The 22,576-nt window shown below is 41.8% G+C and overlaps 1 protein-coding gene across 2 annotated transcripts in view; it reads right to left on the bottom strand.

The window, feature by feature from the left end:
• PTPRO (protein tyrosine phosphatase receptor type O) overlaps positions 1 to 22,576 on the bottom strand; it is a 138,774-nt gene that overhangs the window by 4,032 nt on the left and 112,166 nt on the right. The window contains exons 13-24 of one of the 2 annotated variants that reach the window (XM_053978939.1): positions 22,050 to 22,189; positions 19,378 to 19,510; positions 18,323 to 18,443; positions 16,611 to 16,679; positions 13,139 to 13,222; positions 9,400 to 9,435; positions 8,333 to 8,414; positions 7,181 to 7,271; positions 6,594 to 6,670; positions 3,965 to 4,099; positions 2,510 to 2,632; positions 1,183 to 1,337 (exon numbers count right to left, since the gene is read on the bottom strand). In XM_053978939.1, the coding sequence (XP_053834914.1) occupies positions 1,183 to 1,337; positions 2,510 to 2,632; positions 3,965 to 4,099; positions 6,594 to 6,670; positions 7,181 to 7,271; positions 8,333 to 8,414; positions 9,400 to 9,435; positions 13,139 to 13,222; positions 16,611 to 16,679; positions 18,323 to 18,443; positions 19,378 to 19,510; positions 22,050 to 22,189 (1,246 nt within the window). The remainder of the gene's footprint in view (positions 1 to 1,182; positions 1,338 to 2,509; positions 2,633 to 3,964; positions 4,100 to 6,593; positions 6,671 to 7,180; positions 7,272 to 8,332; positions 8,415 to 9,399; positions 9,436 to 13,138; positions 13,223 to 16,610; positions 16,680 to 18,322; positions 18,444 to 19,377; positions 19,511 to 22,049; positions 22,190 to 22,576) is intronic. The other variant, XM_053978941.1, reaches the window with a different exon arrangement.

Below are 22,576 nucleotides of genomic sequence, written 5' to 3'. Positions count from 1 at the left end.
TTTTCTCTCTCCAGCCCACGCTGTTTGTGCTCCTGGGCCTGAGCTTTGGATCATTTGTCCTTGGTGCCCAGCTGGAGAAGGAATTGTTTTGTCTCCCTGCTCTGTGCACAGAGCTCGCCATCCCCTAATATAAAACCCAGACCCACACACTAAAGCAGCACAGAACCTGAGAAATAGAAAATCTAAAACCTGAGGCATCACCAGAAGAGTCTGCACTCCAGGGCTTCTGCCTTAGGAGCATGAGGCAGAAATAGCCACCACTCAGCTGAAAATCTGCATTTTCCCCAAAGGGAATCTTAGCAACTAGAAAAAATACACACTGCTTTCATTTAGAGATTCTCATGTGTACGATTGTTTGCACTGTGAGTTCACATGTGATGTTTAAGTCAGATTTCACAGAGGTTTTACAGAGTTTCACACAGCATCCCAACACCTTACCTACTACTAAGGGTGTGTATCTTGGCAAAAGCTCTTCCTTCTGTTTTGTCAGGCTTTTTCTGAAAAGCCTTGAAAGTGTTTGCAACAATGTTTTACAGCTCATCTCAACACAGTTCAGCAGAACTGTAACAAAACAGGTCTCTACTTTGGCTTTTGTTGTGCTAATTCCTCAAATGCCGTGAATACATTGGAACATCTGATGTGTTAATTGGACAGATGTACGGATAAATTCATTCTGTGCCTTCTTTAATGTCCGAGAACAATTGCTGCAGGAGCTGATCGATGCACTCTTTCTTTGCCCCCCTTCTACTTTCGTAGCATTGTTATTTTAATCTATGTGGTCTAAGATGCACAGTATAATCTCAAAATACTACCTGAAAATATCCCTCTTTGCTGCTAGAAGAATCCTCACTGAAAAAAAGAAAATACTACAGCTGTTGCCCAGCTCTCTGATACTTGCTTCTGTTCCTTCCCAGAACAATTAAGCAGTAGATACAGGGTCTGATTTCATAATATTATATATAAATCTCTCCCCTGGCTTATTGAGCACTTTTTTTTGATACCAAGACTCACGGAACAATATCCTCTGAATTTCTCCATGAGGTTACAGCTGCTTAACACTAACACCAGAGAGAACCACCTTCAGCCAACAGGTGAGCAGAACCCCAAAATCTCTATTTCTCATGGTTTCCCAACCTATTTAATGCCACACCTTGCTCTTCTCCTATTCCTCGAAGCACTTACCTGCAGTGTATGACCATGGGGCCTTTAGCCTTTGCTGATTTCTGCCTGACCATCTGCACAAACTGGAGGATGCTCTCGGCAGCGTTGGTGGTGGGGACGCCGTGGTCTGGCCAGGCAGTGAAGTTAAAATGCATCACGTCCTGCACCTCATCAGCCTGGGGGGAGAAGCAGAACAGCAGCATGTCACCACTCTCAGTCACACGGAGGGCTTTTCTGGCATTTTGTGCTTCTCTTTTTTTCTCCACATACAGCCTAAAAGACTGAAGCCGGCCAAGAAATTGGCAAAGAACAAACAAGCTAGTTAATTACAAAGTGGGGGGGAATATCAGGCCATCATTACCAAAACAACATGAACTTCCTGTTTCTGGGTTTGGGATTTGCTTTTTGCTTTTGTCCCTGTGGTAGTTCCTTCTTATTTTGCTTTTAAATCAAGAACTGTTGCATTTCTAAGCTCTGGGCTTTTTTCCCCTTTTTATTCCGTTCCCTCTTCTTTTCTCATTTTTCCACAGATAAAGAACAACACTGTTGGCAAACAGTCAAGCCTGGACTCCTGAGAGATTTTATTTTCAAGTTTTAAAGAAAAAAAAAAAAAAAAAAAAACAAAAAAAACCAAAACCAAACAAAAAAAAAAAAAAAACAACAAAGAAAAACAAAAGTAAGAAAAAAACATTACCACAGGAAACATTTAGGAAAAAAGCTCCTTATAAAAAAATCCCACATTTACAATGCTACAAATTCTAGTGGCTTTAGATGAAGTAAGATCCTCAACACATAAGGTCCTGGGTCAGTGGTGAATTGCCAGTGCACAGCTTTTTCCACACCCCTAAATTTTCCTTCATGACATGGTGCTGGCAATGAGCTGATGCACGAAACAAAGGTGCAAGGAAAGTCTGAGGAGGTTCATTTGGACACCACATACTCTCACATTTGTTTCAGTACTTTATAGGTAGACATGATTATTGCAGAATTGCCCTTTTGAAAAGTATTTTCAATTCTTCCACTGGTATATTTTCAAGTTTTGAATAATTTATAGCAGTAAGGTGTGCCTGAGATATAGAGAAGAAATTCATACATTTGTTGTCAGTAATTATTGGTACCACAGAAGAGTCCAGAGCTCTATTTTTGTTTCAGCCTTGCACTTTGCTGAGAAATTTAGAGACAACAATTTTAGGGGAAAGTTTTGTGATTTTGTCATTTGCCTGTGTGAAGTGAGGTTAAGGACAACGATCTCTCTTAGGTGTTTCCTGCTGAGTGCCAGAAATGGACAAAGGTTAAAGAACAGGCTGGGCTGAAATCCCTCCCTCTCCTTTGGCAGGGTTTCACTCACGTAGCTGATTCGGAAGCTGCGATACACCCAGTCCGTGTGCTCCTCCTCGCTCAGCATCTCCACTGTGATGTCCCCATATGCAACAGGGTCTTCTGTGAAAGGCCAGTAGTGGTCACACTTCACCTGAAATGGAGGGAAGCCCAGGCATTTCTGCATTTATATAAAGATACACGTATGGAAGGAAGCACACGCGGACGGGCGCAGAACCCCAGGTTCAGCAATGCCTACAAGCACTGTTCACCTGCTGCTGCAATAAGAGGAAGTTTATGCTGCAAACACTTCCAGTCTGACCATTCCCACTTCATTGTGGCTGTCAGCTATTTATCAGTTTTCAGAAGTGCAGTGAGGAATAGACAAAGAGTGCCTTTTGTTATTCTTCCTGATATAATAGGTCTGAATGCAGCAAAACACTGGGGAAGAGAATGTTCATATAAACCCCCCAAATTACATCCCAAATATTTCTATTACAATATCAAGGGAAAATGTAAAGATAGAACTTTTATTTCATAATTATCTAAATTTAAAAGTGCAGAATCACAGAAGGCCTGAGGTTGGAAGGGACCCCTGGAGGTCACCCTGTTCAAGCCCCTCCCCTCTCAAGCAGTGTCACCCAGAGCCAGCTCTAGACCATGTCCAGGTGCTTTGGAATATCTCCAAGGATGGAGACTCCACAAGCTCTGGGCAACCTGCCCCAGTGCTCAGTCCCCCTCAGAGTAAAATAAGTGTTTCCTGACTTCAGAAGGAATTTTAATGTGGTTCTTTAATTTGTGCACATCACCTCTTGACCTGTCACCGGGCAAGTCACCTCCAAAGGAGTCCCTTGTCTCCATTCCCTCCCATCAGGTATTTGTACACAGTGACAGGACCCCTGGAGCCTTCTCTTCTCCAGGATGGAGAGTCCCAGCTCTCTCAGTCTCTCCTCTGGTAAGAGGGGAGGCTTCAGGATAAGGTCAGGGGAGGTAAAAGGGCAGAAAAGGTCGAAGAAGGTCAGGGGTCGTCAAAGAAGTTCAAAGAGGGTTGAGGAGGTTAAAGAAAGTCAGGGAAAGTCATCATCAAAGCAGGTCAGAGAAGGTCAAGGAAAATCAGGGAAGGTTGAAGAAGGTCGGGGAAAGCCAAAGAATGTCAAAGAAGTTCAGGAAAAGTCAGAGCAGGTCAAAGAAGATCAAAGAAGGTCAGAAAGTAAGAAGGGGTCAAAGAAGGTCAGAGAAGGTCAGAGAAGGTGCAGCAAGTCAGGGAAAGTCCAAGAAGGTCAAGAAGGGACAAAGAAGGTCAAAGGAGGTCAGGGAACATCAGGAACATCAAAGAAGGTGCTGAAATGGGAGGGCAGGTGCCATTCCAGGGCTGGTTGTGATGCTGCCTTGTGATCAGCAGCACTGCAGAGACATTGACTCAGCACAACAGAGCTCTTTCTCAGAGGGCTTTCTTTTACACCACATACAAGATTTTGTTACATACCCGCCTTTTCTCATTGCACTGAGTGAGCATAACAATAATTTGTGATTTTTGCTGGAGAACCATCTTCCAAAAATCATTCCTAGTTTCTGGCAGTGGTCCTTGGGTTGCAATGTATTCCTGGGGTGAATTATAACCCTAAAAGACAAAGAGATAGGTCCTGCTTACCAACATGGTTACTGCTTCAGAACATGTATTTTTCATATTTTTTTAGCTTGCCCAAGTTCAATTTGTACTTCTAAAAGTGATTTTTAATATAAAGAAATAAATTTTTTAGAATTTATTTCGTGATGACAACTTTTGCTAGATTTTGATGCTCCCAAAGTCTAAACAATCTAAAATGCAGCAGATGAAGCTGTTTCCACATAAATCATTTGCCCAGAGAGCAGAAAAGGCAACATTAAAAAAGCAAGTAATAAGAACCCTAAAAGAAAGTTACAGCTCCTTCCAGATGATGTAATGTTAGGGTTTGTTTAGTTATAGGCACAAAACCAGTTACAGATGCCCAGGCTGCTCACCCCAAGCAGTGCCTGGGGTGATTTTCAGTCACTGGTGTCAATGGAACAGGATTATATACACATGTTTATGTCATGGGGCCCTAAATTAATAAAATATTAATTAGAATTCTGCTTCAAATAATAGAGAAGATGCTGAGTCAATGCCCTTAACAGATGCTAAGATGCTTCATATGCCTGTATTCCCTTTCCTATACCTATCAACATGATTTTAGTTGCAAAGACTCCTTTCACCTCTCCAAAACCAAAAGACTGTTATTAGGACTATAATAAAAGACCACAGAATGACCCTTTTGGCATCTGCTATAAACATATTTGCTGAGATTGTATCATCAAAGCTGCATTTGGAAAGTTATTTTATATTCCTAGCAAGAGCAAAAAATTTATCCAACACACAGCATGACCCCATGCAAATTGGGCAATTTCTGTGCCACCACTGTATGTGGATCATCAAATTATTTGTGATTTGGGGGCACTTTCCACAAATGGCTTCCTCCAGGCATCTCTGCAAATGAGCTCAATCCCAGTTTTTTGCACTACACAGAATTTTCTGCCTGCTCTGCGTGGGCTGTGTCTGACCTAAGTGACAAATCCCTGTTAGCACAGGGCTAGATCCCCCCCTGGTTTCTGTGTTTGGAGGCAGGGAATCAGTGGAGCACTGATTATCAGAAAAGAACAGCATTAGCATCACGTGTTTATCCCACTTTCCATGGTCAGCATGTGCTATAAGCAGAACTAAAGAGATGCAAAGCAGAGCTGAACATCTGGAAGGGACTGCTGCTTAACACCCTGTCATCCACAAGCCCGTGTGACAGAAGTTTCCTGGGCTGTGAATCCTGGAAGGTTTTTCTTTCCTCATTCTTGCAGTGTGAGTGCTCAGGTTCCTGCCCTGGACGCAGAGAAGCCAAGCACAGACACTTGGCTCAGCACTGCACACTTGGGCAATGCCAAAGGGACAGAGAAGTGGCTCCAGTGACTCATCCAAGGGCTCCTCCTTTCTCCATAAACCATCCAAGGGCTCCTCCTTTCTCCATAATCCATCCAAGGGCTCCTCCTTTCTCCATAAACCATCCAAGGGCTCCTCCTTTCTCCATAAACCATCCAAGGGCTCCTCCTTTCTCCATAATCCATCCAAGGGCTCCTCCTTTCTCCATAATCCATCCAAGGGCTCCTCCTTTCTCCATAAACCATCCAAGGGCTCCTCCTTTCTCCATAATCCATCCAAGGGCTCCTCCTTTCTCCGTAACACTGGCTCAGCTCTCCAGCACAGCCAGGGTCAGCCCCAGGTACAGCCAGGCTGCAGAAATGCTCATTTGCCTGTGAAAGGCCTCTCCCCAGAGGGCTGCAGTGGTGCCCTGCCTCCTCTCCAGGCACAGCAGCCCAGGGAATTCTGGCTCTGCAGCCCTGGCTGAGCCACGGCACAGAGGTACCCGAGGGGCCAGCCCTGGTGGCAGTGGCAGGGGTAAGTGACTGCCTCAGTGGCTGCACGAGCTCAGGGGAGAGTGGAGAGAGCTGATGAGCTTTCAGCCAACCCCCAGTGTCAAAATATTTGCCCACAGCTCTGTGTACACTGCAATCATCCTGAAAGCGTGGGTGCTACCCCCGGTAAGCAGCTGCTCCCTGCCAGGTGCAGCGAGGCGCAGGGGAAGCACCAGAGAGGAGGCAGAAAGCAGAAGTTCTCTCCACACACCAGCTGGGCTGTGAGCATTTTGTGCATTTGGAATGTCTGCCTTAGCCCTTTTCTTCCATGTGCAGTAGAAATCTAGAAAAACATTCTCATTTGAACATCTGTGCTTCACCTGGCTATCTTAAAAGGCCACTGAATCATTTTAACATTCCCTGCTCATTTTCCTACCAGTCCAATCAAAGGCTCACAAAGATTCACAGCTACTGCAGCAAAATTTGCCAAAAACCTTCCCCCTCCACCCCTTTTTATTTTTTCTTTCTTTTTTTTTTTTTTTTTGGTGCCTGTTCTCTGTAGGCAAAATATTTGGAAGCTGAAGGAGATGCTGAGAACCTGACTGAGCTCCCAGGAAATATTGTGCTATTTTCAAGGGCCCAGCTCTGCCTGGTGTGCAGGACACTGAGCTCCACACTGACCAGACCTCTGTACTCACAGGGATGTAGTTGGCATTAATGTAGTCAGATCCCTCCTCTTCATTCATTGAGACTAAGCGGACGCGACTAAAATCATCTGCAAAGGAAACAGAAAGTAGAAAAAAAATCACCTCTCAAATATGGCACTCATCTCCAGCTAGGCAAAATTTAAATTAGTCCTATGGGAATGGCCAAAAATAATCTACTAAAAAATAGAAAATTCTTGTATTGACTAAGAGAGCAATGTCTGCTTCAGCAAACACGGACACACCATCCTTAGTGTTCTGCAAACACCCCCTCCAAGTGCTGTCCCTTTGGGCTCCCCCAGGCTTCATTAAAATCCTAAAAGAAATACAGAACACTACTCAGCAGCATAAAAACCCTTGTGTTTCTCACCTCCAAACTCCTGCCACCATAAACACTTGCAGGAAGCTACATCTATTCAAAGCTAACATAAAAACCACTCTTGCCTGGCTCTCTGTAAGAGCAGGATTGCAGAACAGGCTTTCACCAGTCTCAGAAAAGCTCCTGATTCTCCAGTTTTCTTATTGGAACCCTCCTTTCCCTCTCAGGGGTTGTAGCAGGATTTAGTGCGTGTTGTACTTACACGGCAGGATGTTTGTGTAGCGATTCTTACAGCGGTTCATGGGGAGGTCAGCAGCAAAGTGGGGGATGTCCAGCCCAATCAGTTTTAGCTCCTGAGACAACAGAGAGGAAAATGGCAAGGTCAGCCTCAAAAACACTCAGAGAATAATTCCTTGTGAATACTTGTGGCAGGTAGCAGACAGAAAATGCTCTTTTTATATATATATTTATATATATTTATTTATTTTTATATATATATATATAAAATCACTCTATAAATTGACAGCAGGATGACAGCTTGTCCTTTTTTGGTGCCTCTGAGTTGGGCTCCAAGCAGCTGGAGAGCAGTGCTGGGGTTTCTCCTCCTGATGTCAATCCCAGCTGCCATCCCAGCTGGGACTCAGAATTGCTCCTCTCTACACTCACTGTGCAACCAAAAATACTGTCAAACCAGGGGCTTGCTAAGTTATGTCTCTGGTGGTCATCTGCCCTCCTTAAAGGGGCTTCTTGAAATCCTCAAGTGGCTTTCAGTCCTGGGGAAATGCTTAGACCTTTCTAGTCATCATCTTCGGTAGTTACATGCAATACATGGTGCATCAGGGAATTTGCTGTCAGGACGGGATCATGGAAACACCCTGAGAGTCCTCCCCACTGCCTTTCCATGTTTAAATCTTTGGGAAACAGCCCCAGGATAGGGATGGGGTTTGGTTTTACACTACTAAACTGACTTTAAATTTTGAGTAATTAAGAGAATGCACCTGACCTTAGAGAAATGTACCTGTCTTAGAGAAATCTCCTTGCTCTTACAGAGATTTCTGAGGCTACTTCCTGATTTCAGTGCTTCCTCCCAAGTTAGGGACATTAAATATATAAAATAAAGCCATTAAAATCCCAAATTCAGTTCAGGTTGCCTAACTTAAAGCAAGTGTGTTTTTTCTGACAGTTATCTCAAATTGAATGTGAGAAGCCATTCCAATCAGCTCACTAAACGCAGGATTTAACAACACCAAGCTCCACTTCTGAATTCTGCAGAGGAGGAAGTGAAGCTGGCCCACCCAGCAGCGCCACAGATCGACCAACACAGAGCACACAGGAGCACACCACACAGCCTTATTAACACCTTGAAAAAGCTAATCTGGGCAAGTAGCAGAGAGCAGAATCCTCAGAGATTTACCTCAAATTGCAGAGAAAATTTATAATCTGAGTCTTTGGCCATATCCTTGATGTATCCATCAAAATCATCCAGCTGGACAGGGCTTTAAAAGAAAAATACAGAGAAATTAGGTTAAAAAAATCTGATTTTTGTAGTACCTTTCATTTCTTTCTGCCAGAATACTCTCAAGTCATAAGTATCTATTTGCAGCTGTTAATGCTAGAAAGAAATAAGGACAAACTTTGTGGTTCAGGGCCACCAAACGGTGGGTGTATTACATTTTGGATGCCACTGCCCTGGCAGCTTTCTCTGCTGGCTTTGACAACCACACACATTTGTAATTACAAGTCAAACTCTTTTCCCAGAGAGATGGTGGCTAAAAAAAATAGTATGCAACTATACAAAACCATGGAGAGCTTTAGGAGGTACAAATTAGCCTTGATTTAATGACTCCCATCTTTCCACGCTTTTTTTTTTTTTTTTGCCAGGTGAGATCTATCTGTTAGGCAGGCACAGCCCCTGAACATAACACAGAAATGATTAGGCCAACACTCTGAGTAAGGAAACACAGGTAAACAGCTTCCCTCACCTAATTATCACACTCTAATTTACAAGCCACTGAAGCATGTACACAGTAATCTCCTCATTTACTTGGAGGCAATATGCCCAAAGGAACTTGTCTTATCACCACTTAATTACTCCTGTTTACCCGCTGGCATTAATGATGTAATGTTCGAGCAACAACTGTAATGAGAGCCCCCTGTCAACAGGGAAATATCACTGCAAACAAACGCAGCCCAGCCTTCTCACCATTTGCAACTTTTAACTAAGGATAAGCTCTGTTGAAATCACTAAGTTGGATAATTGATCTTTTCCCCGATGGCTAATTTTGTATGTTTTACTACAATCTGTTGAGCAGAGCTGCTTTTGTACAATTATTGTTTGTTTTCTGCTTTCAGGTGTCTCTCTTGGGATACGTCTATCAAGAAGTTTTCTGTATTTGTAACTGAAATACCACTATGCCACGTACTCCACAATGCCTATTTAGTCTAAGACTTATTCCTTTAAATATCAGAGAAGTTACATACTTGGTCAGCTTTCTCTTCTTTAATCCATTTTTACTCCTGTTAAAAAAAAAAAAAAGGGAAGTGTTTTTCATTCATTAAACAGCTGTACAGCCTTTATTCAAAGACAGCACTGATTCAAGAAAGTGTATTTTTCATCATACTCAGGAGGAGATTGGTGATAATAACTGGTGGACAATTTAAGGCTGATAGCAACATTTCTGTTGACTCCAGTGGGGTGCATATCCCATTCTGTGGCTCTGAGAATGACCTGCCACTGGAAAGGAAAACCTGTGCCCAGAAAAAGCCATGGCTCCCCTGTAAATCCTGACCCACTGGCTCTGGGTGGGCTGGGGCTGAGTCCCCAGGACCTGAGCTTGGAAAATGGGATGTCAACACTGGAGAGCACCTGGGAATGAGAAGCATCTGTTGGGTAAAGGGACAAGACCACTGCTTGCAAACTGAGGAAAAGGTGAAGGAAAATGGAGAGGGCCAGTCTCATAACCTGCTTATGAAGATAAACAAAGACACTGGCAAATCTCCTACTGACCTCAGCGGGACTCAAGCTTAAACCTTAGAAAATCTAATTGACTTTAAACTGCTGGAGATAATTGTGCCAGTCATGTAAAGCAATGATTTATGGCTGGTGTAATTCACTAGCAACAGCTGTGAGCAGGTTTCTGAGGGCGTTAAGCAGTAAAACCCAAAGGGCTGGACTTGAGAGCTGCCCTACACCAGCTGCCATGGTGTGGTGTTTTGGAGGGGGCTGTGTGTTCATTTTGTTCTTGCCACAAAGTCAGGTTCAGTAAGATTAAATACACAAAGCAAGCACCCTGGGATAACTTGGCTAGAGGTCTAAAAACACTGATCTCCTCTGTACAATCAGCCACAGACCACAAATAGATTCTTGCTTACTCAGAAGGAATTTTAGTAGTGTGACTTTTTAATTCCTGGGCATTAAACAATATCCATTCATTTTTCACATTATAATGATGCTATTTTTAATTTCATGGTGATATGAAAATTACGTCTAGATCATTTGGTTCACAGCTTCAATTAGCAAATTAAAGGACTTTTAAATTCTAAATAATGAAATTATACAGAAAGAAATATTAAAAAGCAGAGTATTTTTACTTTTCTACCTTGTTAAGCTTAGAAGTTACATTAAAAACAAATAAAGGGCTACATTCCAAAATTAAATTTTACAAAATAGTCAGTTTCTGGAGCAGCCACAACACATAGTAATTTTGTTATTTTTTCAAAGTACTTTCCCATTTAATTGAGGAGCTTTGCCTGCAGAATTAACAAGAGCAATGGCAATACCAGCTTTATATTAAAGCGGAGATTAAATATTATAAACCTCTTCAGCCTATCATGTCATCTGTACATTCGTATGTACTGTACATCTAAACTAGTAGTATTTATTTTCCATTTTCAAAGATTTTTTTTCCAGAGAAATCTTAAAGTTAATTCCACTAAATTATTCAACACACCTCTATCCCCTGTGACTATGGTAAATCTTTTAATGTCAGGCACATAAGAATTAATTTGAAAAGAAAAAAAAAAAATAGCTAAATGCCCTTTATGATGGGAATGCTTCTAACACTCCTCCAAGGAACACTTCAAGAGGCAATAAAACAAATGACTGACAAACATTTCTCAGCAAGAATCTTGTGTGCTTTGATAGTCTCAAGAGGCCTTTGCTTCTTAGCATTGCAATTGTTTCCAGAATGTTCATAAATATTTTAAACCAGCTTGTGTGCAAAACAAAAACAATTGGAACACTAGCTGGTGTTTCATCTGTTGTTCCATTTAGTCTACATATTAAAATACAAAGAGAGAGATTAATCTCATCTCATTCCACTTCAGCCCCTGTAAACTTAATCATCTAGACTGAAATAGATAGATTGATTGAAGGGGAAACCTCTGAAGAAAGATACACATCTGGAAAGGTGAGTTAATTCATAATAAAAGGAAAAAGGCAGAAGGACAAAAGATGACAACATTTTTGCAGCAGTGCCATTGACAGTGGCCACTCTGGGCTTCTTCACCAGCTGAGAGCTCAGTGTGACCTCCAAAATAATCACCTGCTTGCCTGACCTGATGCTTCTAGTTTTAGCTTTGACATTTCTCAGGTTCTGTGCTGCTTTAGTGTGTGGGTCTGGGTTTTATATTATGGGATGCTGAGCTCTCTGCACAGAGCAGGGAGACAAAACAATTCCTGCTCCAGCTGGGCACCAAGGACAAATGATCCAAAGCTCAGGCCCAGGAGCACAAACAGCGTGGGCTGGAGAGAGAAAAACAAGCAGGATGGGAGTGCCTGGGCTAAAGCTGGAATGGGACAATGAACTGCAAGGTGCAAATGGAGCAGAGCTGATCCCAGTGAGAGCCCCCGGGAGCGCTCGTGCATTTTGGGACCATTTTGGTTCCTCTTGGGTGCAGCCCTGGCTGGGCTCTGGTGCTGCCCAAGGTGGATCCATGGAGGAGATCCTTTTAACAAATCCCTGCTTTATTTTGTGACTCTGCCCAGCCTCTGCTCGAGGGCAGCCTGCACAAGGCTTCAGACCCTCCACCTCTGTGCAGCTCGAGAGTCAGCTCAGTTAATACCAGCCAAGCTCCAAGTATATAATTAATTAATATAATATACTATAACATAACATAACATAATATAATATAAGCCTTGGAGAGGTGGGGAAGACCCCCACGTGCTCCTCAGTGGGGTGTGTGCAGAGAACACACTTTTTCTTTCCTGACAGAAGAAACTGGACCTTTTTTACTTATATTTCTAGGCCCACTGAAAATTTGGATGGGTTTTTCTACAGACCCACTCAAGGAAAATCAGTCTCAAAAAATCCTCTGCTGAAGATGTTGATGTCTGCCTGCCAGGGCTCTGATGCCTCATGGTAAGACCAGGGAAAATGCTTGGGAAATAAAATCTTAACCTCAGGAGCCCCTTTTCTGTAAAACCCTAAAACTTGTACCCAAGACCATCAGAAACTTAAGTTTCTTTATATGAATTAGGCAATTTTGGGCCATAGTCAATTATAATTATTTGTTAAATGAGTTGTAAAACAATTCTGGTTCTAAGTAGACGAGTGGCTTTCTTAGATATTTTCAAGAAAACAATCAGGTTTACTAAATCCTTATAAATTATTACAAAATTATAAATCATTATAAATTATTTACAGACTAAAGTATTAAATATACAAAATGAGATGTGCATACAGTGACCCTGTTTTTACTCTTTGGGACTTCTAGTTGTATTCATTCTCAGTGAACTGCTTTTTTCAAAAGCAAAACTTTTACTGACATCAGGAGGGGATAATAGTGCCTTTGAAAAACAAATGTATTTGACATCACACACCAAACAGGTGGGGCACAATCAAGCAATTTGAGTAATAAACAGCAGCAGCAGCAGAAGTCAGTGCCAGGCAATGAACATGTAAATAACCAGGACAGAAGAAGCCAGGACTTATCATGAAGCAGCAAAAGTTGCAAAGACAGCAATGAGATGGATATGATGGCCACTGTAAAATTAGCTTTTTAATACCAAAATGGGTTGGAGAATAAACAGACAAACCAGATGAAGCAGGGTAGCAAATACTTTGATACCCACATCCTCGCCAGTCCATGTTCCAGTGCAAGAAAATTATATCTCCAAAAGCTTTGACCCGTTTGAGAGCAAAGGTACCACACATTTTTCATGTCATAGAAACTCACATTGTTTACACATTGCATATGGAAAAACAAGTAAATCACTTACCAAGGATTAACATAAAATGCCAAAAGATAATCAGTCCAAAGGCATGAGGGTAGCAGAGTTAGGAAAGCAAATACACTTCTACGCCTGTGAGCATTAATAAATAACACACATAAAGATGAAAAAGTGAGGAGAGTTAGTAAGACAAACAGAAATCAGGAGATCAGCAAATTCTATTTTAAAAATCAGCTAAACCCATAAATCCTACTTCCTAAGAATATTATTAGCATCCCTAGAATTTTTACTGCTCAGCCTGCAGGACTTTCAGCTATCCAACACAAAACTCCATATGGACAAAACAAGTATGTCTTATCATACTGATTCAGGCCTGTTACTTCTAATTTTCAGAGAGTAAAGTGGGTAGGAAAACATCATTGACAGATTTCCAGCCATTGCAGAGGTGGTATTAAGCCTATTTTCAATGTTTTGAGATATTCAGTACTGATCTGGTTTGTTTTTATCACATACATAATCTCCCACATTTGTTCCTGCAAGTGATCCTGTGGATATCAGATCTGTATCAGGGATAAATTCAGATGTTTACAATATCTCTTAATACCCTCTCCTGAGTCAGATTTCTCAAGGCATCCCTATAACACTTTGCAGAGTGCTTTAAATCCTTTCCTAGGTTTTAATCTAAACATTGCTCCAACAGTTCTTCTAACTGTGCTTTCTGTGAATAACTATCCACAGCATATTTTACTGTGGCTAGAGGAAATATGAGTACAAAATCATTCTTTACTTCTGTATTTGCAGGCTGTTTACCAGGTTCTGCCGTGCATTAATTCAGGAAACCCACTCAGGCCCGTTCTACCTATTGGTGAAATGGGCTTCAGGTACTTTGTAAATATGAAAAACTCATGAAACTTAAACAAATTTGGCTCCAGTAAAAGGATTTTTTTTGGTCAAACACACCCTCAGTGTGTTTTTTCCCCATCAGAAAATCTGCTGCCTTAAAAGTGACGCCATCGTTCTGCAGCTGTTCTAAAGAGGAAATGCAAAGTTAAATTTCTGTGTTCAGTACCCTTGGCTCTTATGAAGTTGGTAGATACTGTGTTTTCCCTGATAAACAATCATGTCAGATTGAATCATCTCTAATCTCAATCTTCCAACCAGTGAGGAAATCTTCTGCCCATGCAGTGAAAACTCCAAGTTATGCTTTAATGAGTTTTGCTGCTGTGGGGAAATGGGCAGCGCAGTTTCTGCAGGGCACCTGCCCCAGGCTTTGGTAGGAACTGTGTGGCTCACCAGAGGCAAGAGCCCCTCCTGGTCAGTCACACACCACAACAACTGCAGAACCTGACCCTGAAGGCTCATTTGCTGTTAAGTTTCTATGGGGCTGGGCTGAGCATGAAATTTGGTTTTCCATGAACAGATCTCTGGTGCCACAGAGGTTTCCATTAGGCTTGGGAGAGAGAAGTGATGATGTTGCTGGAAATACTTCTCCTTCCTTTGAGAAACTCCACGTGAGGCTTTTACTTCCTCTTGCCTGCAGAGGCAGAAGGAATGATTCAAGCCTGGGCTTCTTTCATTGCCAATCCTCACAAGAATTTTCCACACTTTATCAAATCACTGGCTAACATACTTGCAAACTCATTTATATTCACAGACTAGGAGCTCTGACAGCTAAAGCAATTTATTTTATTCGACATATGAAAAATGTGTAATTGCCTAATAAACACAATACTGTTTTTTCTGCAATAATGCAGTGCTTCACATCCTGCTCAGGCATACGGAACAACTTAATTAAAAGAAGGAGATGCAGAGATTGCTCAAATCCTGAAAAGTCAGCTGAGCTTCCCTTGGGAATTAGTGGATATGCCCATGGCTCCCTGACATGATCCCTGGAATGAGCCAATCCTTCTCGCTGTTTTTAGGGCCGAATTTCCCACCTGGCTGCCTTGATGGATTGTGAATCTGCTCTTGACATTAGACAACAGAGGCACACAAAACAACTCTCAGAGAAATAAGGACCATAAGATAAGGACACACTGCCTTCAGTTACAAAAGGAGATATTAAGCAGGAATGCCTTCCTCAGTTTCTATTTTTATAACTTAATTTATGTATGTATACATATATGCATATACACACACACATACAGATATATGCTAAATCAAGCAACAAGAACCTTCACTTTCACATCCAAGCCTATTAATTCCCTTCCCATTAAAAAAAAGAAAAAAGCCTTTTATGGTTTTAATAATGTCTGTTGCTAGTTTAATAATTTCATTCAAGCTTGGCTATTTAATTAACATGAGTGTTTGATCTTCTGACTTTTCTGCCATTAATATAGCCCAAGCAAGAGAATCTGAGGGATGGTTTCATTTGCACTGCAAACAGCTGGCTGCGATTACAGCTAAACCAAGCAAGTGAGGCTTGTTTAATGTCCAGTTAATTAGCAGCACAGTGAGATATTGACAAGGTTTGCTGGGCTTGTTAGTTCAGTTTGCAGGCTCATTAGCAAAAGGCTTGTGGTGGTGCAGTGTCAGTCCATTCAATGCCAGCCTTGCTGGCAGGCTGTGCCCTGTGAGGTCATGGAAAGCAGTTCCCGTGCACCAACTTTTCTTTCCAACTTCTTGGCTGTCAGCAAAGCTGAGCACGGGTGCAAAGGCAGGCATTTTCTCCTGACCTGCTGGAATGGGGCTGGTGTCATGCTTTGAAGTGTCTCTGCTTGGACACGCCTTGAAAGAGAAGAGGTTTTTGCAGAGATTGCGAACAGAACAGGAAACTTTGGCTCTGTCATTTGATTATCAAAACAGGGATGGAAGTGACCACACTGGTGCCAGCTCTCAGAGCCTTTTTACTCCTAGAAAAGCTAACCCTACAGATTTTCTTTGTACAATTACTTCTCTTCAGCTGATGGTGACAGTGATGATTTACAGTCCATATCAGTGCCTGCAATTCTTGCAGGTGATTTTCTAGACTAGCAAGATATACTTAGGGTTTTTTTTGTTGAGTTTTTCAACAGCACTGAAGTTACAGTATATTAAGTTACAGTATATATTTGAGTTGGCTTGCCCTTGTCTTGTAATGTAAGGAAATATTTGTTAAAGGCACTGCATGAACACAGTTGGTAATTAGTTATCTACAAATGAGCTTACTCCTGGATATAAATGCATGGAAGTGCTAATGAATTTATAGATCAAGTTTCTACAGTTGTGTTATTTTAGGAAATATATCTGCAAGAGAAAGGAAAAAAAACCTATCCTCCCCAAACACATCTATGCAACTTGGCTGACATGCAAATACATCATTTCCTACTAAAAACAGCAGGTGACAGAAGGCGTGTCTCCAGCCATCATTCAGGAAATAAAATACATTCAAGGAATAAAATATTAAATTAACAAGCCTAGTAGTTTCAGCCTAAAGAGGGACAGCAATGACATAAAAAAATGAGCACTTTAAGATTGCAGATAACACTTGCCAAAAAGCAGAGATGGGGGAAAAAACATAAGTTTTGCTTCAAACACTCACCAGTTATAGGGGAGCTTTCCATCTCTCTCTAAAGATGCAAAATTCACAAAGGTCCCAGCCCCGCACTCCCTGTTCCAGGAAGACCATTAGGTAAAAAGTTAATATTTCTGGATTCACAACACTTGCAAAGAGCTTGGTTTAACAGAGAACTCTTGGAGTTGCAGGGAAGTGCTGAACACTTCACATCTGTGACTAGGTCTGAGATAATCTGTACTGAACATCACTAGAACCCCTTAATGCAGTTGTCTAAAACCAATAAATGTTCAACACCACCTGAGATCAAATTGCCTAAAAATGCTTCAAAAGAATGAAATTCTCAAATAGACCTTATCTTCTGTCCAGATTTGTGTTTTCCATAGCGTGGCACTGGCCTCAGTGCACAGGTTAAATATTTACTTTTCTATATTAAATATTCACTGTTCCCACTCTAAGGAGAAGTTGTTTAATTGTGTCCTTTTTACAGGATAATTATAGGTAGTTTTGAGTTACAAAAATAACTGTAGGGAAAAGAAAAAAAAATCCTGAATAACATTCTAGTAGGTTCTTTATCACAAGTCCATTATTTTCAGCTATGAATTATAAACTAATTTGACTTTTTTCTTGATTTAAGCAAACAATTGCTTGCAGCTTCTTACTGGATTTATTTTTCTTAATTTCCTTCTGGGGTGTTTATCTTCTGTGGCTAGAAGCAGTGATGAAGAGAAAAAGCTTTGGGCTGGCTGCACAGTAATTAAATAGGAGAGAGAATTCATTTAGATGGGATTTTCACAGAGCCAGTTACATGAAAAAGGATCAAATTACATAAAGTTTTCTTAAAAAGATAACTTGAAACATATGTGTGATGTGGTCATCTATTGCATGGAATATATAGACAAGACACAACACACAAAATGCAGCATCTGCTAGGTTGTTAAGCACAAGATTTTTTACCTAAGTTTTTTTTACACGAAATATTTTCCATTCTTGACACAGCACAGTAAATTAACATGAAATATATTACATAGATTATAAAAGGACAAAGACTCTGTGACACCTTGAAAACTAGTAGGGAAACCAATTTTTTGGTTTATATATTATGTATATATATATCTATATAGATATATAGATATATCTATATCTATCTTTTACAGGGTTTGGAGAAAATTCCCCAGCTCACACAGGCCACAACAACCCACATTAAAGTGAACAGTTGCAGGTAAGATGGCCTAGAAAAGGAAACTGAAGTTCAATATTCAGGTACAAATTGGTGCAGATTGGCAAATAGTTAGAGAAAAACTTTCTAGAAAATGTTATCTGCTGGTATGGAAAAATTCTGCTGTTCCAAACCATATCAAAGACTTGCAAAGAACCTTGATGTCCTGCTCATGCCCATTTGCCTCAGATGCTAATTATCATTAATGTCCCTGACACAACCCTTTTGCAATATGGGATTGCAGGTATGGACTCGATCCTGCAAAGCTCAGAATTAGACAAAGCCTGAGGCTTGTCACTCAGGTCAAGAGTGAAAGTAGGAAGTAACAGCAGCAAAACAGCTCTTCTGAAGACACCCTGTTCACAAGCACCTCAGGCAGCACCCACACAAAAGCATTCTCAGCTGAAGCTGTGGTCATGATGTTTGTTTTGGGGCTTTTGGTTTGTTTTGGGGGTTTTTTTGGTAGTTTTTTGTTGGGATTTTTTTTTTTTTTTTGTAATTAGCAGAAATCTGGACTTACCTGGCCATCTGTAGGTGTTTTCTCCTGAGTACAACAAGCGTGACCAGCAGCAGTCCAATCAGGAGGATGCTGAGGATGGCCAACACCGAGATGACCACGACATTGGGGTTCATCTCCGTGACTGTACACACAGAAAATGACTCTCAGTTATCCAGTTCAGAAGCACTGATGTTTTTGTTTGGTTTTGTTTCACCCTAACATTATTTTTTTTTTAATTTATCTCAAAGAGCCTGGAGTGTCAGAGAGAGAAAAATCTACCACAGGAGATAAGGGGAGAGTTTGAGCAGCTATTGCTCTTAGAAAATTTCTTTGGGGAAATGCCTTCACCCTGGCATTTTTGTTGAACTTTAACATGTTCTGATTTATTATTCTTTTCCTTTTTAGCTGACATTTATGACACAAGGGAAAACGGTGAAAGTAATACAAAATACAGATATTGATCATCATCTATGTCTCCAAAGCACATTTCCACTCTGAAGTTGTTCTTCACCAATAATCACAATAATCAATGCTTTTTCTGACCCAGAAGCAAAATAATAAACTGGGGATTTGCAACATGCTGGGTGGAAATTGCTTAATTACTCTGGAAAATGACATGCCCAGGGACCCTCCCTCAGGAGCCTTTGGCTGCGACTGCTGAGGGTCCTGCAGAGGCCTTTCTTCTCTCTTACTTCTTTGCTGAATGCAGGAAGCCTTAACAGCTTATGAGTGTGATTTTCCTCTGGTTTGGGCTTGGCTGAGAAAACATTTTTCTCCACAAATATCATCAAGCAGTCAATGTTAGTATTGACTGAACCTGATGTTTAGTATTGACTCCACAAATTCCGTCCCTGATTTCTAAAACCCAGTCCAGAACTGAGCCCCTAGTTTACATTTTTCCAAGTCAAGTGGGGCCTTTTCTAAGGGCTTTCCAAAGCTGCTCCCCCATCCCACCCACATCTGGCAGCCAAACAACCCCTGGGGCCAGCGTTACAAAGAGCAGCTCGAGAAAGCAAGGGGGAACAGAGGCAGCTGGATGAGGAGGGAGGAGAAGAAAGCAGGGAAGTGCTGCTTACCCATGGTGGAAACTGAGATGAAGGTGGGGATGCTGGGGCTGTTGTGGCTGAAGGTGGTCACGCTGCAGTTGTAGGAAGTGGCAGGGCTCAGGCTGGAAATGGTCACAACGTGTGAGGAGACAGTGACAGGCTCCTGCAGACACGGGGAAGAACACACAGGAGTTTGTCTCTCCCGTGAGTGCCAGGGCACAAATCAGTGCTCCATGTATCTGACAGGTGAAGTCAGGTCTGGTGGAAGAAATCCAGAGCTTTGAAACACAGGAAAGGTAACCAGGGCCTGCCCTTGACAGCAGGCAGATAGTCTGGCAGAGAAGGGGAGAGGAACCGGGGTGAATACAGCTGCAAGAACAGCCCAGAGCACTCCAGGGACCCCAGAGCCTTTTGGGGAGGGAAGGACACCTGCCCCAGAGCGGGTTGGTCAGGCTCAGCCTTGGCAGGGAGAACACTGAGACCTCCAGGACATCCCAGAGGTGGACACAGCTTGTGAGCTCTCAGCCACACAGGTAGGAGGAAAACCAAGTTATTTTTATGCAAAGAGGAGCCAAGGCAGTCACAACCTCTTCCATGAATGAAACCACAATTCTGGTTTGAACGCATGTCATCTCTGCCTCTGAGGCAGCTCCTCTGGATGTGGAGACCTGTGAGCCCTTTTGAGTGGCCAAGGTGAAAAACAAAGCTAGAGCAAAGTCTTTTGTAATAATTATGATCAAACACCCTACACCTCAGTTTTTCTAGCTGGCAGAAACTCTACATAACATACTTCTACAATGTGTTAATTACTATGACCCTTGTGAACACTTCTGTGGATCTTAAATGCTGATAGAGCAAGAGAAAACAAACACAGAAAGAACAACACATGCACTGACTTAAAGAAAGAGTTCCTTAAGGCTCTCTGCTTTCTGGACTGTCCTGCAGAACCAGGGGTGGGTCACAGCTGTAAAAACAGGGACACTGAGCCAGGGCTTTAGAAGGGAGAGAAGTTTTATGAATGAACCCACTCCAGATGGGGAATGCAAGATGCTGTAACAAGTCCCAAGCACTGGATGTTTGCAAGAGCCTGTTGTCAGCCATGGCCTAATCCTAAACTCCTGTGGCAGAGTAGTTCTGAGGAATTAGTTCTGCAGATGAAATCACATGAGTTTAAGGGAGGAGACTTTCATTGCCTGAGCTGAAAGGAGGGGCCAAACTTTGGCAATTGTACTTGGTTGGATGTTTCCATTTTCCCCTCTGGGAAATTTAAATTAGTCAACTCAAATCCAAGATGTTCAAAATTGGAAAGCTGTTGCTTTTCATTTCACTGATATAAAGATGCGGGGAAGGGACAAAAATGTTTGTGTAATTAGCATGGAAAATCACAAAGAATTTTCACCAGCCTACTTGGAAAGGATCCCTTTTTACAGCTCAGAAAGGAGCCCTTCCCAGTTTTTCATGGAGACAGAAAAGAGAGTGACGAATCCAATGAGGAGTGAGCTGACAATCCCTGTGCATTGCCCAGTGCCAGATGCTCCTGTCAACAAGTGAGACACCCACTGAAGCATCTGCCAAATGAAGCAGTCTTTTCCTGATGTTCTTAAAACAGATGTGCTCTGAACTGGAGTTGCAAACCCTCTGGTGCTTTCCTTGCCTGATCCCATCACTGTTTTGAATCTCTGGTAAGTGATGATAATGACTTCACAGCCTTTGCTATTCAGCATGAAAAAGCAAGAATCTAGAGAGGTGGAATCTAAATTATCCAAAAGATTTAAGTGCATGTAAGCATTTTATTTCCCTTTAGTCATTGTCTGTCTCAATTTTAAAAGAATATTAAATAATTCAGACTGATCTTCCATGGGATTAAAGAGTGTGCAGGTCTTTTCCACGTGGTAATCAGTGGTTTTAGTAGGTAATTTTTCACTTCTTTCTCAATGATTCCCCATTACGTGTCACAGTGCACATGAGAGAATAATGCTTTGTGGCATGCAATCAGAATGATTCATTACACCATCAGATAAAGCACAAAGTAAACCTCACATGTTGCACAGTATTGAATGTCACGGAATTAAAACTACTACTGCTCTGTTTTTCACTGAACAGCATTACCCATTTAAATACTATATATTTAAATTGGCCACTGAGCACAGGTACCTGACTGGACAGAGAGAAAAGGAGGTTCACATGTGAGGCTCAGGAGGTGGGTCTTGAAGACAATACCCTGAGGTAAAAATAATATAAAATGCATGAGGAGCAGCCACATTTGCATCAAGGTACTCTTGGAATAGCAAGGAAGCTCCCACTGAACTTCAGTCAACAGATCTCAAAACCAGGAATAAAGTATTCCAGAAATAATTAGATACTGCATCAGAAATCTCATGGCATCTAGGTATGCCTGTTTTCCCCATTCCTCATGAAGCTCCCTGGCCAGTTCTCCCTTCTTGCTCCTTGGCATTCCCTTAGTTCCGTGGCCTGTTAGGTTTTGCACAGTGTATCAGAGCCATTTCCACGTGTAGCCAACTCCACTGACACGGCTGGATGCACACAGCTTCTCTCCAAACACTTACATAACCTCAAAAAGACAGAGGTCAACCTTAATAATACAAAACAATGAAAATAGTTTAGTGCTTGAAGCGTAGTAGTTTATCTTTTAAAAGTTTAATTCTGGGATGAAGAGTGGACACCAAAGAAGAGACACATACCTGGGCTTTTGTTTCCTGGCCAGATCCAGCCTGCTGGCAGTAGACTTCAAAGAAATCAGCCACTCCTTCTTCCACCCACAGCAGAGTCACGGAGGTCTGAGTCTTGTTGACAGCAAACAGTGATTTTGGAGGGGCTGGTTCTGGTGTGAGAGAAAAATCTCCTTTCATTAAGCTTATCTTTAAGGTTCCGGACAGCTGAGAAAAATGAAAGAATTGAAAGCAATGCCTGATGCCCTGCTATCTTTCATTTCCTTCAGATAAAGTCTACCAATGTAAATCCTCTCATGATGACAAACTACCACTGCAAAATGGGAAGATGATGAAGTGTGTTGGTTTTCCTTCTCTATTTAAACCGTTCTCTATTTGGACAGATGGATAATTACTTCACTTCCCTTTTCAGCAGAGCCCTTGTTTGAGGATGATCAGTGGATTCTATTAATAGAACAATGTTAGCAGGAACTCTTTCAGAGAAGATCCCTGTCCACCTGTTAGCAACACACTTGGCCTGAGAAGGCTTTTCTTCACAA

Source organism: Vidua macroura, chromosome 5 (assembly GCF_024509145.1).
Source record: "Vidua macroura isolate BioBank_ID:100142 chromosome 5, ASM2450914v1, whole genome shotgun sequence".
NCBI lineage: Eukaryota > Metazoa > Chordata > Aves > Passeriformes > Viduidae > Vidua > Vidua macroura.
The sequence above is the reverse complement of the archived record's forward strand: the minus strand, read 5'-3'. Positions and strand labels throughout refer to the sequence as shown.